At 44.0% G+C, this 15,854-nt stretch overlaps 1 protein-coding gene across 1 annotated transcript in view; it reads left to right on the forward strand.

Moving 5' to 3' along the window:
* Positions 1 to 2,780, forward strand: part of HMGN2 (high mobility group nucleosomal binding domain 2) — a 6,924-nt gene extending 4,144 nt beyond the window's left edge. Inside the window, exons 2-6 of the mRNA XM_014948617.1 lie at positions 49 to 93; positions 460 to 489; positions 820 to 870; positions 1,315 to 1,410; positions 1,842 to 2,780. Coding sequence (XP_014804103.1) covers positions 49 to 93; positions 460 to 489; positions 820 to 870; positions 1,315 to 1,410; positions 1,842 to 1,877 — 258 coding nt within the window. The 3' untranslated portion in view covers positions 1,878 to 2,780. The remainder of the gene's footprint in view (positions 1 to 48; positions 94 to 459; positions 490 to 819; positions 871 to 1,314; positions 1,411 to 1,841) is intronic.
* The last annotated feature ends 13,074 nt before the right edge of the window (positions 2,781 to 15,854 follow it).

The raw sequence follows: 15,854 nt of genomic DNA on the forward strand, positions 1-15,854 counted from the left end.
CCCCCCCTCACCATAACTCCTCGGTACGACTTGTGTCTCCCGTCCTAGGCTGAAGGAGATACCAAGGGCGATAAGGCCAAAGTTAAGGATGAGGTAAGAAGTTGAGTATTTTGAGAAAGTTGGATCGTAAAGTGTTTGCGTTGGAGGTTTAACTTCCATCGGAATAGCAGAATTGGGGAGGGGAGGGAAGGGTTGGTCACAGTTGGTCCTGATTTTTCAAAGTACTGTCTGTTAACCGTGAAAAATCTGCTTAACTACTGACTTAATACCGTTAGCTGTTGGGAGTGATTTAAAGTGGGGTAGTCTCGTATTTCTTGAGAACGGGGAAGAAGTGAAATAAAACCTTAAACATTAGTTCTGGGATTTTACTACTTTGAAACGGGAGTTAAGATTATGACTTTTTGAGAGTTTATATTTCATCACCGCAAACTCAAATGGTTTTCCCTTTTTTTTTAACAGCCACAGCGGAGATCGGCGAGGTTATCCGCTGTGAGTATTCCCCTGTCGGGCAGAGATATCACGAGGCTTGGTAGTCTTTGGCTGGATATTAGGTACAGCTTCTGTGAGAGCTGGATGTATTTTTGGAGAGATGCATTGTTCGGTTGAAAGAAAGTTACTGGCTTAACGAACTGCCCCATTGTGTGGTGTTATGGGAGTGGTAGAATAATTGACAAATCAAGTAAGTGCTTCAGTTTCAAATGTTTTTATTTGCTTTAGTAAAACTAAACTGCTTGGCTTGAATGTTTGTAAAATAGTGGTATGTTTCTCTTAAGATAATTTGAATAACATAAGGGTGTTTGTTTTTTTTCTCATTTACAGAAGCCTGCTCCTCCGAAGCCAGAGCCTAAACCTAAAAAGGCAGCTCCAAAGGTGAGTCGTTGTGTCAGTTCTATTGCTGAGAGGTAAATGGGTTTACGAGCTTTAGATTTGTCTGGTAATAACTAATAAAATTCTGAGTAAGACCATATGTAGTGATGAAATCGAGTGGCATCATCACTCTTGCAAAATTCAAAAATTTTCAGCACAACTTGGATAAAAATACCAAAGTGAAGACTCTTCACAGTTGCTGTCAATCTCTTAAACATACATCATCACTCTTGTAAAATTCAAAAATTTTCAGCACAACTTGGATAAAAATACCAAAGTGAAGACTCTTCACAGTTGCTGTCAATCTCTTAAACATGCAAACATTCGTGTGTTGTGGGGTTTTTTTGGGCCAACATCCAGTGCTGGTTTGTTACCATTCTAGTTTTTGGATTCTTGTGGCTTAATGGCTGGATGTTGGTAATTGTAACATCATCTTAACATTTACAGAAGAGCGAGAAGTTGCCCAAGGGAAAGAAGGGGAAAGCTGATGCTGGCAAGGAGGGAAACAACCCTGCAGAAAACGGAGATGCCAAAACAGACCAGGTAAAACAGCAGCTCTGGCAGCTTGTCTTACACAGGGCGATTATTTCTTTCCATATCAAACACAGACACGCCTGGGCTTGCGCTAACGAAGGGGAATTATAAGCAACAGGTCTAAACGATCACGCAGTGACACAACAGCACATCAATTGGGGGGGGGGTGTTGGTTGTTTGGTAAAGAGTTAAAGTTGTCTCTTTGCTGCCACACGAAACTTACCGTTGTGAAAATGCATAAAGTTTGCACATAATAAAGCAACTTCAGTTTGCCTTTTACCGTACCTCAAATGTTAAGATTTCATTTTGTTAAAAATGACTACAGTGCAGGCCATGTAAGATTTTCTTCTGTTCAGGGAACTGCTTTTTAGAAAAATTAGTTTATTGGTTGTTGGTGCGAGTGCGTGGTGTGTATTGACTGATTCCCCTTTTTCTTCCAGGCACAGAAAGCCGAAGGTGCTGGTGAAGCCAAGTAAAACGTGTGAATTTTTGATAACTGTGTACTTCTGGTGACTGTACAGTTTGAAATACTATTTTTTATCAAGTTTTATAACAATGCAGAATTTTTGGTTTACTTTTTTTTAAGCTATGTTGTTAGCACACAGACCGCTTCGTTGTTGTGTTTTGAGAGGGAGGGGGGAGGCGGGGGGGGAGGGACAGTGGGGACAAATGTCACTTAGGCTATTTCTCAGAACCTAAATTTTAATCAGAACGGTTTTCCCAGTCCCCTGGTTTTTGGAAAAAAGGGCTCTTCCTGAGTTAGTGGAGGAAGGGATTCCTTTACCTGTGCCTCTGTTGAGTTCTGTGAAGTGCATCCCAGTGAACATCAGAGCTCCCAAGATGCCTGTTGCTGACTTGAAAACCACAGTTTGTAATGCCCTTTCTATTTCCTTTAGAGCCTGTCACTCCAAAATACAGCAAAAAAAAAAAAAAAGGCATTTTTGGGACTTAGCACTCCAAATGCATTGTCAGGTGATCCGGACTTCTGGTGGCTAATTTGGGATAAAACAGCTCCAAAAGGAGCTCTACTTCCTTTTTTTATATTGTGGATCTTCAGGCTAAGAAAACCTGCATTTTAATTTTCTTTTTTTTATTTTTTTCCTCTAAAAGTCAGGGTAGGTTTGTGAAGAGTTGTTAAACAACATGCTAAATGTGAAAGTGTCCACCCTCACTCTAAACTTTTCCCTCTACGAGTATGAAATGGAAGATTTCTTGGGTTTTATAGCAACTTTGACGTTTCGGTAGTCCAGGAAGGGAGGGGGAGTTTTGACAGTTGTTGTAAAATGTTGCCGATTGTAGCCCATGTCCTGCCTAAATTACCATGATTGTTTATGAAAAGTACCTTTAATAAAGCTGGATACGGTTTGGCTTGGACTGTTCTTAATGCTTTTCTCATTTTTCTTGCCTTTATTTCATCTCTGCTGTGGTTGGTGCCAGAAGAACGGGTGCTGGGTACCTCGGTATCGAGGTGGTGTTTTGCTAATGGCCAATTATTTGTTGTAAGCATCTTAATTTGGATAATTAACTCGGTCTTAATTCACAAGCAAGATTTCTTTAGCTAAAAGCTAGATGGCTGCAGGGTGTTTGGAAACTCTTGGCTTCTTAAGAGGCCCAAAATGAAGCATGTAAGTGAATCTACTGAGATAATTTCTCTTTATTATTGTCTAAAAAGTAGTACTATACAAAAAGGGGAAGAACACAGCAATCTTGCAGTTACTCCATAGAAAAATACATTTTGGGAAGCTTTTCTTGGTAGTGAAACTAGAAGTAACTCCATAAAACTGATTAGGTGTTAGATTTCTGCACTTTAACTTGAATATTGTTGCTTCTGCTTATGAAGTACAGACTTTGCTGTGGTAGTGACTAAGCAGGAAACAAGATTTGTTGAGTAAAAATGCCCCATTTTTAGAGTGGCTACTGACACTAGAGCAGAGCCAAACCAAAACCCTCATGTGGGAATGTCTCCTTTGGTAACTTTCTCAAATGGAATATTTTTTTCCATCTCTGCTTGGCCTTTCCTGGGACTTGAGTGTCTGTTTTTGGTGAAGTTTGGTGACCTGTCCCAACCTGTGCTGTTTTCTGAGGGAATCCAATGAAAATGGACAGGGTGGAGTTCCCCATCCAGAAATCTGATTTTCTGGAGTGCTAGAAGTATCCCAGAGTGGCTGGATGGACAGAAAACAGCACCTTAGAAATGTATTAATAGGAATTATTTTTCCATCTTGTGTTATAGCTGGTATGTCTTATATTTGCCTTAGCAGATGTACAAAAAATGATGTTTAATATCCTTGCATATGCCCCACCCAGAATTAGCGGCTTGGAAAAGACCAGCAAAAATACTGATAATTACTTGTCCCAGTAACAGGTTTGGTGAAGTTTGGTGACCTGTCCCAACCTGTGCTGTTTTCTGAGGGAATCCAATGAAAATGGACAGGGTGGAGTTCCCCATCCAGAAATCTGATTTTCTGGAGTGCTAGAAGTATCCCAGAGTGGCTGGATGGACAGAAAACAGCACCTTAGAAATGTATTAATAGGAATTATTTTTCCATCTTGTGTTATAGCTGGTATGTCTTATATTTGCCTTAGCAGATGTATGAAAAATTATGTTTAATAGCCTTGCATATGCCCCACCCAGAATTAGCAGCTTGGAAAAGACCAGCAAAAATACTGATAATTACTTGTCCCAGTAACAGGAAGAGGGATTAACTGTCCAGGGCCACATCTCATGGGAAGCCCTGGTTGGGATGATGGGGGAAAGCAGAAACTCTGCTTTCTGTTTAAAATTTACAAAAAAAAAAGCTGTTGGGGTGTCCTGACTGGCTCTGGTCTGCTCTGACTTGCCCTGTGGAAGAGACTCTCAATGTAGGGGTTTGAATTCTGCATTTTGCCTGTGACTGAATTCTCTGAACCAGAGGGAGATGAGCCTTGAGGCTGTGGAGTCGCAGGGGTTTGAATTCTGCATTTTGCCCGTGACTCTGAATTCTCTGAACCAGAGGGAGATGAGCCTTGAGGCTGTGGAACTGTCTGAGACTTGGTCTGGGTGATCCTCTAAGAGCTCTCTGGGCAGTGAAATCAGAATTTCATCCAGTAATAATGTAATTATCATGACATTAAAATAATATTTTAATTACATGGTTTAAAAACACAAGTTCTGAAATGGCCCACCTTACTTCTGTAGAGCCTGGTGGTGTTGGGCTCCTACACAGAGAAGGAGCAGTTCCAAATGAGCTGGTTTTTGGAGGGGTTGCTGCTGGTTTGGTTGCCAACTGGAACCCTCTGGTGTTCTCTGGGAAGGTCTTTGTGGTTAGAAGGTCTCTTCAGCCCCTAGTCATTAAACAAAGTACTGCTAATAAAGTGTAATTGCGGGGTTTCTTTTTGTGGAAGAACTTACTGCTTAACGATGACTTAATCTTTTCAGTACCTGGAAGTCTGAGCTGCGCCTTGCTGTCCTGTGTGGGGCATTTTCTCCAGCTGAGGAGGAAAATGATTTATTTTCTGTGTAACTGCCACATTAAGTGTCTCTGTAGCTCCTTTTACTGCGACCTGTGAACTTCCAAACCTCCAAATCTCACGTGTACCAAATCCTGCTGCCTTGATGTCTCCGCCACGCGTGTTCTGCCTGGCAGAAAAGGACCTGGGGGTGTTGGTGGACAGTCGGCTGAACAGGAGCCAGCAGTGTGCCCAGGTGGCCAAGGAGGCCACCAGCATCCTGGCCTGGATCAGGAACAGCGTGGGGAGTAGGGCCCGAGAGGTGATTGTCCCCCAAGTCCCAGGCGACAGGACGAGAGGAAATGGCCTCAAGTTGCACCAGGGGAGGTTCAGGCTGGATATTAGGAAGAATTTTTTCACTGAAAGGGTTCTCAGCCATTGGAATGGGCTGCCCAGGGAGGTGGTGGAGGCACCATCGCTGGAGGTGTTCAAAAGAGGGGTTGATGTAGTGCTGGGAGGTATGGTTTAGTGATGATGCTCCTTGTTTGTTGTGTGGGTGTCTATTTTTGTCAGTCAGGTTGATGGTTGGCCAAGATGATCTTTAAGGTCCCTTCCAACCTAGAAGATTCTGTGATTCATGCTGATACCATAATAGGCTTTGGAAAGTATTGATGCTTTGATATTTTTTTTGCTACAAAACTCCTGTATTTTTCTTTTTCCTGGTCTGGAATCTCCCTGTTGCTCAGAAACATCCCTTCTCCTCCCTACCTGTAAAAGTAGGAGAAATTTTAACCCCGTGGTTAAGGGGAAGGGTTCTTCATGAAGCACCATGTATATTCACTGCTGCAAGATTCCAACCTCTTGCTGCATCCCAGGTGTTTCCCACTGGACGTGCCCTTGTGCTGGGGTTACTGGTTTATTGCGGGCTTGACTTGACACGGGAGGCTCATCTGTTTCTCCTGAAGCAAATAGAAGGGGAAGGGATGCTAAAGAGGGTAAATCCAACTAATTAGTCCTGTAAATTAAAAGCTAAAGAGCGGGCAAGGCTGTGCTGCAATCCGAGAATGGTTGGTGGTTAGAGCAGCCACAAATCTGCATCTCCAGCTGCCAGAACGCCTTGAGCTAAAAATAAGTTTTTTCTGTTAAATGGTAATCGTTTTACATGGAAAATTGTCTCCGTGTCTCGTCTGGGAATGTGATTTATGCTGCCGGGTGCGTTTAAAAAGCTGGGCTGTCAGGTGGTCTTTACATTCGTGTGTGTTTTGTCCTCTTGGTTTGAGCTTATAAAAACTGCAGACCAGTTGGGGAACAAAGCTAAATCCACCCCCTCGAAGGGTACCAGTGATGTTGCAATTATTTTCTAATTTAAAAGACAAGAGAGCATCCTATTTGAAATCAAGCTGAGGATTTGAGCATTAAACAGTTCCCACTCGCAGCTGGTGGTTAGGAAAGACCACGAATTGCACCAATTTTAGGTAAAAAATACAAATCGTGGGTGTTGAGACAAACGGAACTGTCAGAGCTGGGTTGTGTTCCTGGGCTCCTCTGGAATATCCTCTGGAGGGATTGCTCTCTTGTGGAAGACTTCATCCTCTGGTTGTTTTGTCCACTATTCTTCAATATTTCTCAAATGTTGGCATCTTGAGGACCGGCGATGAAATTTTGGAAGGGTAAGTGAGCTGGGAACCCTGGTGATGTTCAAACAGCCTCATTTTTGGTGGTTGAAATCTGTGCTGGGCTTTCGGCAGCGCTGGGTGCAATGGATGCGTCCCCTTCTTGGAACAAGACAGGAAAGCTTTTTGTCTTTCTGCTAATTACCTTCGTTCTGAACGTTCGCTGTCAATTTACATGATGTTTTTTCTTGTTCTGCTGTCTGATACATTTCCAACTTTCGTCTTTATCCCTCCTCTTACAGAAAAACTTGACTTGCACCAAAGACCTACAGTGAATCAAAAGCCGGATGTGATATTCTGGGGGAATCCAGCTGCTGGTAGGCAAAGGGCAACAGCCACCTCCAGAACCCAGAAAGTCACCTCTGACAACAGAAAGACAAATGAGTAGGTTCAACTTTCCTTGACGAAGTAGCCGAGTCATGGTGTGGTTTAAATCCACCTAAAATTTAGTGGCTGCGGCACTAAATTGTGTTGCAGTTTATTAATTTCAGCACAAATTGCCTGGGAAATAGACTCAAACTGCTGTTCTTGTTTCTTTGCCTCTTAATGGGCAAGGTTGTGAAGAACGGCCGAGTTCTTCCCGGTCCCGAAACCTTTGGCAAAGCTTCCAGCCCAGCCTGGGGGGGGTTCTTTGTTTTCCTAAAGTTTCAGATTTCTGCTGGGGGTCTTGAGACCGTTTCGATTACTGAGAAATGAGAGAGCAAAATCTCTGGACCCTTCCCCAAAAGCAAGTGATGGTTAAAAACTGAGTTGAAGTTAACGTGAGCTCGCTGCAGAGCGGTGGATCGTTTACTGTGATCCTACAAAACCACCTTTACCCCAACCGTGGGTTTATTTTCAAGTAAAAGTGGATTTTGGGGGCTTAAAAAAAAAAGACAGGAGAACTAGCAGAGACTCCCTAAGAATAAACTCCTGTCCCTGCTCCTCCTAAAGCGGTGCCCTTGGATTAACAGGTTTGAGTTTCAGGCTAATTCCCTCCTGCAGCAGTTTTCATCTTGCACTCACAGAGCTCAATTATATTTGGAAAAAGTGACAATATACTTCTTGCATCAGCCCGAGCCCTGCCATGAAATGAAAAGGAACAGGGGAAGGAAAACATACTAAATTTCAGTGAGTGCACCCGGTGAATATTGAGTTGCAGGATCGTTTGTGCCTTGAAGAATGGCCTCGCTTGATGGCACAGGGATTTCATTGTCCCTAAATCATCCCAGATATGGTAATGCCATACCCAGGGACTAATCTTGCTGACTATAATTTCTGAGAAATGGGTCCTTATTCCTGCAGCTCGTAGAGATGAAATGGAGCTAGAGTTAAACACAATTTACAAGGCGAGCCCGGCCACCTTGGCAAGGGATGGGAAGGAGATGGCTCAGGGGGAGCTGCTGCTGAGTAAAGTTTGATTAAGGCTAATGAGGAGGAGATACTGACTAATAAAGAGCTTTAATAAGCTGGCATTAGGAAGACTTCTGATGGGAAAGGCTGGGCTTTTCTTTAAAAACTGTTTTGCCAATTTCTTAATCGTCTCCTTGCAAAGGGAATTTTTAAGGTGCCAGAAAATCTGTGGTGTGACAGAAGAAAGAGCAACAGAAAACACAGGGGAAAGCTTCCTAAATGTGAGATCTATTAGAAAGCATTAAAGCCTCCAAACAAGAACATCTCTTCACCTTAAGGTGCATAAAACCAGCCTGGAGAAAGCAGTAAGAAAATGCAGAAGGGATGGTCCAGGTGTGTTACATCTCATCGTTCCACCTTCCAGAGCACCTGCAGGTACTTCACATTTTGCTTAAATTTTACTTAAATCCCAAACTTTCTAGGTTTCCCCTTCTAAGCAGATTTGATGGTGGATTTCATTTGATCTTTTGACTCAATTATCTCTCCGAATTTGGATTTTTAACAAAGCAGCCCTCCCCTGCTCCCCAGCTTGTTGGTTGCTGTTGTTGTGTATCCGGCCATCACGAAGCCAGAGAGGAGTTACTATTAGATTACTATTAATCCAGTTATGATAGATTACTATTTTAGCATTGCCCAGCCAGGAGATTTTGTCTGCCTTTATTCTAATAAAGTGGTACCTCGGTGCTTATTGTTGATGGAAATAAGTGTTATCTAATTATAAGAACTGTATGTACGTATATTAGGGGTTCTGACTCTAGCCTGAGGACTGATTGTAAACTTAGGCAATTAAATTAGTTTTTCTTGTAATTTCCTTCGAACTGGAGATAACAGCAGAGATTGTTACTATGCTGTGGGTGTTTGGTGAATAGGTTTTGTTGGACTGCAGCCTGGTTTGAGACACCCAGGTTTCCCTGCCCTACCGTGACCAAATTAGCTTCCTTGTTGGCAAATCCTGCAGAAATCAAGGGAGGAAAATTCCATTGATAGGGAATTAATTTCTCTTGCGTGGGTTCAGAAGTAGCCTGGACCCCAGGCGTGCTGGCAGGGGTTTGGCAGCCTCACGGTACCTCCTTCCCGCATCCCGGTGGACTCGGGGATTTGTGTCGTGCTGTTTATCTCATTAACCACCGCTTTGATTAACAGCCTGTTCCTTCCCTTCGCCACACGGTGGTACCAGGAAACACAGAATGGGCGCTTGGAAGGCGATAAATGGCAGGCAGTGTCCAAACGCAGCTCAAACTGCCTGGGATGAAACTTGGAGCCTGGTTTGTCCTGATTTATCCCAATCTAATGTGTGTTATTTGCTTTGATTTAGCCCAATCTAATGTGTGTTGCTTGCTTTTAGAAAGTGAGAGGAGCACCCTGGAGCAACCTCCATCCCCCTGCCTGTCTACCACCTTCAGAGGCTCAGCATTAGAAAAGTGACAATCACCTGAGCAACGTGAGTCCCCTGAGCCTCTGATGGATCTATACAATCACACTGTGTGAGGGCTTTCTGTTTTTTCATAGAATCATAGAATGGTTTGCGTTGGAAGGGACCTCAAGGATCATCGAGTTCCAACCCCCCTGCCCTGGGCAGGGACACCTCCCCCCAGACCAGGTTGCTCCAAGCCCCCTCCAACCTGGCCTTGAACCCCTCCAGGGATGGGGCAGCCACAGCTTCTCTGGGCAACCTGGGCCAGGCTCTCACCACCCTCATAGTAAAAAATTTCTTCCTGAGATCTAATCTGAATCTTTTTTCTTCCAATTTAAAACCGTTTCCCCTTGTCCTATCACTACACCTCCTGGCAAAGAGTCCCTCCCCAGCTCTTCTATAGGCACCCTTCAGGTATTGAAAGGCTGCTATAAGGTCTCCCCGGAGCCTTCTCTTCTCCAGGCTGAACAATCCCAGCTCCCTCAGCCTGTCTTCATAGGAGAGGTGCTCCATTTGGTTATGATTTTGCTTGAAATCCCAACAGAATGCTCAATTTGTTGGTTTACAGGCACGGCTGGCATCTCACAGGAGCCTCTCCGTGGTACAGCCAGCCTTTGAACTTAAGTTTCCCAAATCCTATTTTAAGAATGACTGGACCATTCCTTTTCTTCCTCGGGCAGTTATTGCAGCTGCTGTGGCACATGTCCTGAAAATTTAAGCCTAAACCAGAGCCGCCCCTATCCATCTCAGCTGTCCTCAACTGGGGAAGGGATACTTCATCTTAAACCCAGATTTAAATAGGCATTTTATAAGCCTGGTCACTTTTAGGCATATTGGTATAAACTACTTATATCAGACTTGCTGAATCTTCAACCCGAGATTACAGAATAAATCATATTGCTCAGAGAAATGGTATTTTATTGAAAAGCTTCCTGCGCTTTTTGTCATGTCTCCTTTTGGGTTTTCTGTGCCAGTATTTTGAGCAAGTGTGCTTTTTCTCTATGAGCTAGGAAATCAAATTGTGGTATTTTGTGCTAATTCCCATTGCTCCTTCAAGTCTAAGTGGCATGATTTTTCTGATGCTGTAGAGCTCTGTGCCCAGTTTGCCAGACAGCAGCTTTTACCAGCAATTAATTAATCTGTTAGTTCTCACAGAATGCCATCCTGTAACGCATATGGGGCTGAAGCAATGCCACCTTTTTTCCTTCACCTTTTACATGATGAAATACCTCAGTTGTTGGGTTATCTCCTCCTAACACATGCTTTCCATGTTTACCTTTGCCAAGGAGCCGCATGTAAAGCTGGAAAGGAAGTCTCTGCTTCCCGGAGTCGGTGAGATTGCACGGGGAGCACTTGACACCCTCCTGATACTTCCTTGAAGTGGATGCGAAACGGAAAGATGAGCTCCTGGTGAGCCAACCTCATTCCTCTTCTTCAGTTCTCAGCGCCTGCTTGCTTAGGGCAGGGATTTGTGCCTTTATTGGGGTGGGGATTTATGCATTTATGGGATGACAGGAGCAAAACACCACCCAGAATTAAAGGGAAAAGGCAGAGATTTCCAGTCAGTGACAAGTATAAATGCTGTGGCATGAAGACATAGCAAATGTTGAAACTAAATGTTTCAGGGACATCTGAGTGTGCACTTTACTGAAAAATAGGAGGTGGATTTTATTCACGTCTCCATTAAACAGGCCCTGTCACCGCAGGTTCCTCGATAACAAACCTACAGTGATTATTCAGTGATTAGCAAAATGACTTCTTATCCAATTGCAGGGGAATGCTTTGGGAGTTCGGTTTATTGATTAACTCAGTAAATGAATGATTTCCATCAGCCAAGCAAGGATGAGCCAGCCTTAAGCTGAGCTTACGGTTTGTGTCTGGGGAGGAAAACAATAGCCCAGCTCAGCCTGGAAACTGGGGATGCTGGTGGACCCTTTTCTCCTGTCATTCACAGGGAAAATGGTCCCCCCATAGCTCAGGGGGTTATATTCCATACAGTGCCTGGCTTGCACACATGAGTAAACAGGTTGTTTAAGATAAAACACCCCAATATCATCCCAAGGTCCTTCTGGTCTGCCGTGTCCTCAGCGCTGGGTTTGTGCGTTCGCTGTCTCTGTGCAGCAGAGCGGTGAGAAGTGCAATGATTTATTTTTCAAAATCCAAGGCTTTGGGTTCCTGCCTGGTGTGAAGCAATGGTGTCGGAGCAGGTCACTCCTTACACAACCAGACGGAGGTGAGGACAGAAGGGTGGCTTCTTTGCAGTTGTGTGTGCAGCCAACCCATGCACAGCTGCCTTACGTAAACCCCAGTGCAATACCAGCCTTTCCTCACAAGAGGGATTCTTCCAGCGTCTCCACCTCACCCACACTCCCATTCTGCAGATTTTTTGCATCTCAGACACAGTCCCCATCTTACACTGGGTGGCAAATAGCTAATTTTCCCCCGTGACCAGTGCTAAGAGCAGCAGGACCACAAGGGGCAACTAAACGATGCTCTGGGTAGACTGGTGTTCCCTGTTCTTCATCCAGACTGGTTTCCTTTCTGACATAACCCTTTCACTTTACCCAACAATTAATTTCTAAGGTTGTAGTGATATTTAAACCCATCTGTTTCTGCCTGTATCTTCTTCTTCCGAAACGCTTCTGGCAGTAGGTGAGCTTGTGCCAGGAGTGAGCTGGTGAGCTTGTGGAAGGGACATTTGTCCAGTGGTAATTGACTCCCAGATTAATTTCCATGGAGCTGGCAAACGGCTGCCAAAAAACTGTTTTCCATCTCTGCTGATCAATATTACCTTTCAACAAGTAGATGGTGTTACTGAGTGCTAACAGCTAATAGCACCATGTTTCTTCTACTATTTTAAGGATTGTAGCATACCCCAGAGCCCTTATATTTGAGGGAAGATTTTGAGTTAAATAACGTTACGTTAGATGTTATTTATTATCTGTTTCCAACACATTGACCCCATTTCAGTCGCATCTTACGCTGAGCTGCTGCCACAGGACATTTATCTCCAACATAATGTTAGTGGCGTCTAGGATTAAAGGGAAAATGATTCTGTGCAGACTTTAAATAGACAAATAAGACAGAAGGTCTGGCCAGGACTTTCTGAAACCAGGTTGTGAGCAAATGTCTGATTTCCCACAGGAAAAGGGTGAAAGGAGTTGTCACCCACCGTGCAAGTCTTATTTTTGCTGTCTGAAGTCAGCGGCAAATCTTAAACCATGTTCCAGAGTTGGAACCTTTTAAAATCCTCACTGCCTCTGGCAAAAACTTTATTGATACAACACGGTGGGCACTGAAGCTTTTATCTGTCCATTGGGTGACAAAATACCTGTCTCTGAAGCTTTTACTTCATAAATTCCTCAGTGACTGAGACACTCGGGCAAGCAAAGCAGAGGTGGGTGAGATGGAAGGTCCCACCGATGGTGAGGACGTGTCCCTTGAGCACTCTGGTTGCTGGAGGTTCTTCTGTGTGCACTGAGCAGTCTTTGATTATTTTAAATTGTTTTCTGTGTTTATTTTATGAATTCTTGAATATGACTATTGGGACACATTTGTCTATAAAAGATGTTTAGTCCGCAGTGGTAAAACTTCACCATCTGAGCAACACTCCCCTCCCCTCTTTACAGTGACAGAGGAAAGACACAGCTGCAGTGTAACAAAGAGATGGCTTTTTATCACCCAGAAAGTTTAGCAGAAGAAAGATAAAAGTAATCTTCTTGCTTTTGATCATAGAAATTATCTTTTCTGAGCAATTCTGGAGTATGACAATGAAATGAGAGCAGCCCACAGGAGTTGGGCAGGTGGATTTTTAGCCTGCTAACAGAAAACCTCTTGGGCTGAACTTTGAATGTCCGTGTAGTCACCAGAGAATAATCCTGAAAGAGGATTTTTCTAGTTAAGGATCAAGTGGTTCCTCCCTCATCAGCAGAGGTGTAAGTACTGTGGGTAAACTCACCAAGAAACGCACCAAAACTGCTCTTCTGAGAGCCAGAAAAGGCCCAGCTGGACAGTCCTTACACTGCTGGTTTAAACCACAAGTGCCTTTTTTGGAAAGAGGGATGTCTAAAGAGCAGTCTGCAAGCTCCCTTCCTCATCATGAAGGTGAGAGGAGGAAAAGAGCAATTTAAAAAGCAGAAACAAAAAGTTCCCCCATCGTTAGCAAATTCTCTTCTGCTGTCGGGTATCGATCCTGTCCCCAGGGGAGCAAGGGGGGAATATCTCTGACAAGCTCTGGGTGGTCCTGCTTTAGCAGGGGAGTTGGACCAGATGATCTCTATGGTCCCTTCCAACTCTAAAAATTCAGTGAAATTCAGTGAAATCCTGAAAGAGCCCAGCAGCAAACTTCCAGCCTTGTATTTCTGCACCATTTATGGTGTGCTGCGAGAGATGCAACGCTGCAAAATATCCAAGAGCCTCAGTAACTCCAGAATCCTTTTTTTTTTTTCATTACTATTTTGTAATGCTGATGAGGGAAGGGTAGATTTTCTTTTGCCAGGTAATCAGGTTTCTGACATCCCTGAACCTCTTGTGCCTTTTGTTCCCTCCCCAACAAGGAAACCATTGAGCACCGTGTAGATGTATCTGCTGCCGGACCGTGCCAGCTGAGCCCTTAATCAGTTGCCTTAATCAGTTCCTAAAATACAGAAAAGTATAATTAGCAGAAAAATTAGAGACCTGCTTCTCCCTGAGCGATGGAGGCACCTCTTTCCCACACCTTTCTAGAAATCCTTGCTTGTATTATGTCTTCCTGTGTAATACAGTTGGTCGTGAGGGCAAAATATTCCCAGTCAGGATAATTTCTCATATTTTGGAAGTTTATTTCTCTGGTTATTTTGGGGATGTGGCTTTTCAAGGCTGGACGTGTGCGACAGTCTCTGCTCTAAGGGGACTGAGAAGTGAAATGCTGCCAGTCATGGGTGGATCAGTCTTGAACAAAGTTTGGTTTTTCTGTCTAAGGAAAATAATTTACTGGGGCCTTGAGGCTTCTCGTCAGGATTTCTGCAATTCACTGCCAAATTTGAAATGTTTTTTTAATTTATTTTTTTTTTTTTTTTTTTTTTACTTTGGGTGATGGCGTCCCAAAGTGTGGAATGGGGCAATTAGGGATGGGTGGTTGTGTGTGCCCTCTATTAAGCAGGACGAGACTTGTTGAGTTGCATGATGTAGGGCTTGAGACCGCAAACACTGGAATGACATTTTCCTCTCGCTGGGGCTGGGTTTCTGTTGAAATGTGCTTTTGTTTTCCCCTGCTCTGTCGGGAGAAACTGGGACCTGTGCACTCTGTAAGTAGCAAAAAACTGAGGGCATCTATCTGTATCCACTTAAAAGCCTCATCGCTTGTTTACAAGTTCTTAAACCTAAAAGAAACATAACAACTGACTGTACTTAGCACTGTTGTTTACTCAGCTTTCTCCCTGGCCAGGGGACAGTGAAAACAGACCCGGCAGTTTCACTTCTGTTTATGGTTTCTAATACTTTTCTCTTTCATGTTATCACTCCCTCGCATAGTGCTACACTGAAATAAACAGCAAACGTGGACCTATACTAATTAAAATCAAAATTTTCCGAGGTAACTCGCTCTAAATAACCTACCACCTGGGCTGCAAACCTGCTTTAAAAATTAAAAATAAAATGAAAAAGGCAGGCAATTTCTTGTGTTTTCTATGGGGTTTTGTAAAAGCCTTTTTCAGGTGTAGTTTGAGCCACGCTTGACCTCGCGTTTTGTCTTTGAAACAGGGAGCTGAAGTCACCGGAGCCTGCAGAATTCCACCCAAAATGTGTGTGCACGGAGGGAACAGCCAGCAGAGCCCAAGCCCTACAGCTTGTCATGAATTTAAAGGGATGACAGAGAGCGAAGGCTGAATGGGCTGAAAACAGCTCCTCCGGGGTCCTCGGAAATAGCCAAAGGTTAGGACAGAACCAAAGGCAATTGGGCAGAGCGTTATCAGACACACATAGTTGGAATACCCAAAAAGCGAGTCACCTCCCACTCTCCCCTCAGATGATGTGAAGGAGGGATGTCTAGGTTTGAAACAGATGGTTTTTCTCCTTTTGTTTGCATGTCAGAGGGTTGTGGCCTGTATAGGAAGAGGAGCAGACCACCACTGGGTTATTTGCATCCAGGAAAGAGAAGGTAACTGATACAGGAGACCGGCAGCGATTGTATCCATGACAACCAGCAGATATGGCCTCGCTGCCTACAGCTCCTTCCCCATCACCTCCCCTCCCTTCCCAGGCCACATCCCGGCTCCGACGGCTCCCTCTCCTCAAAGCACCTCTGGGCTGCACTTCAGTGTTCCTGAGAGATAGGTGTAAAATTCACAAATTAAGCCAACGGCTTAATCAATTCCGCTAGTAAAGCTCTCCCCTGGCTTCAGCTGTGTGTGTGCTTCAGCCTGGAAGATGTTTCAGGAGATCTGGTCCACGGAGGAACGCAAAGGTTTACAAGCAATACCACGTAGAAGCAGGGTGGGCTCAGCAGGCTGATAGTTTGCAGAACCAGCAGGCAAAATTCATTATATTCTGCAAAAGAAAAGGGTTTG

Source organism: Calidris pugnax, unplaced genomic scaffold (assembly GCF_001431845.1).
Source record: "Calidris pugnax isolate Ruff unplaced genomic scaffold, ASM143184v1 scaffold162, whole genome shotgun sequence".
Lineage (NCBI taxonomy): Eukaryota > Metazoa > Chordata > Aves > Charadriiformes > Scolopacidae > Calidris > Calidris pugnax.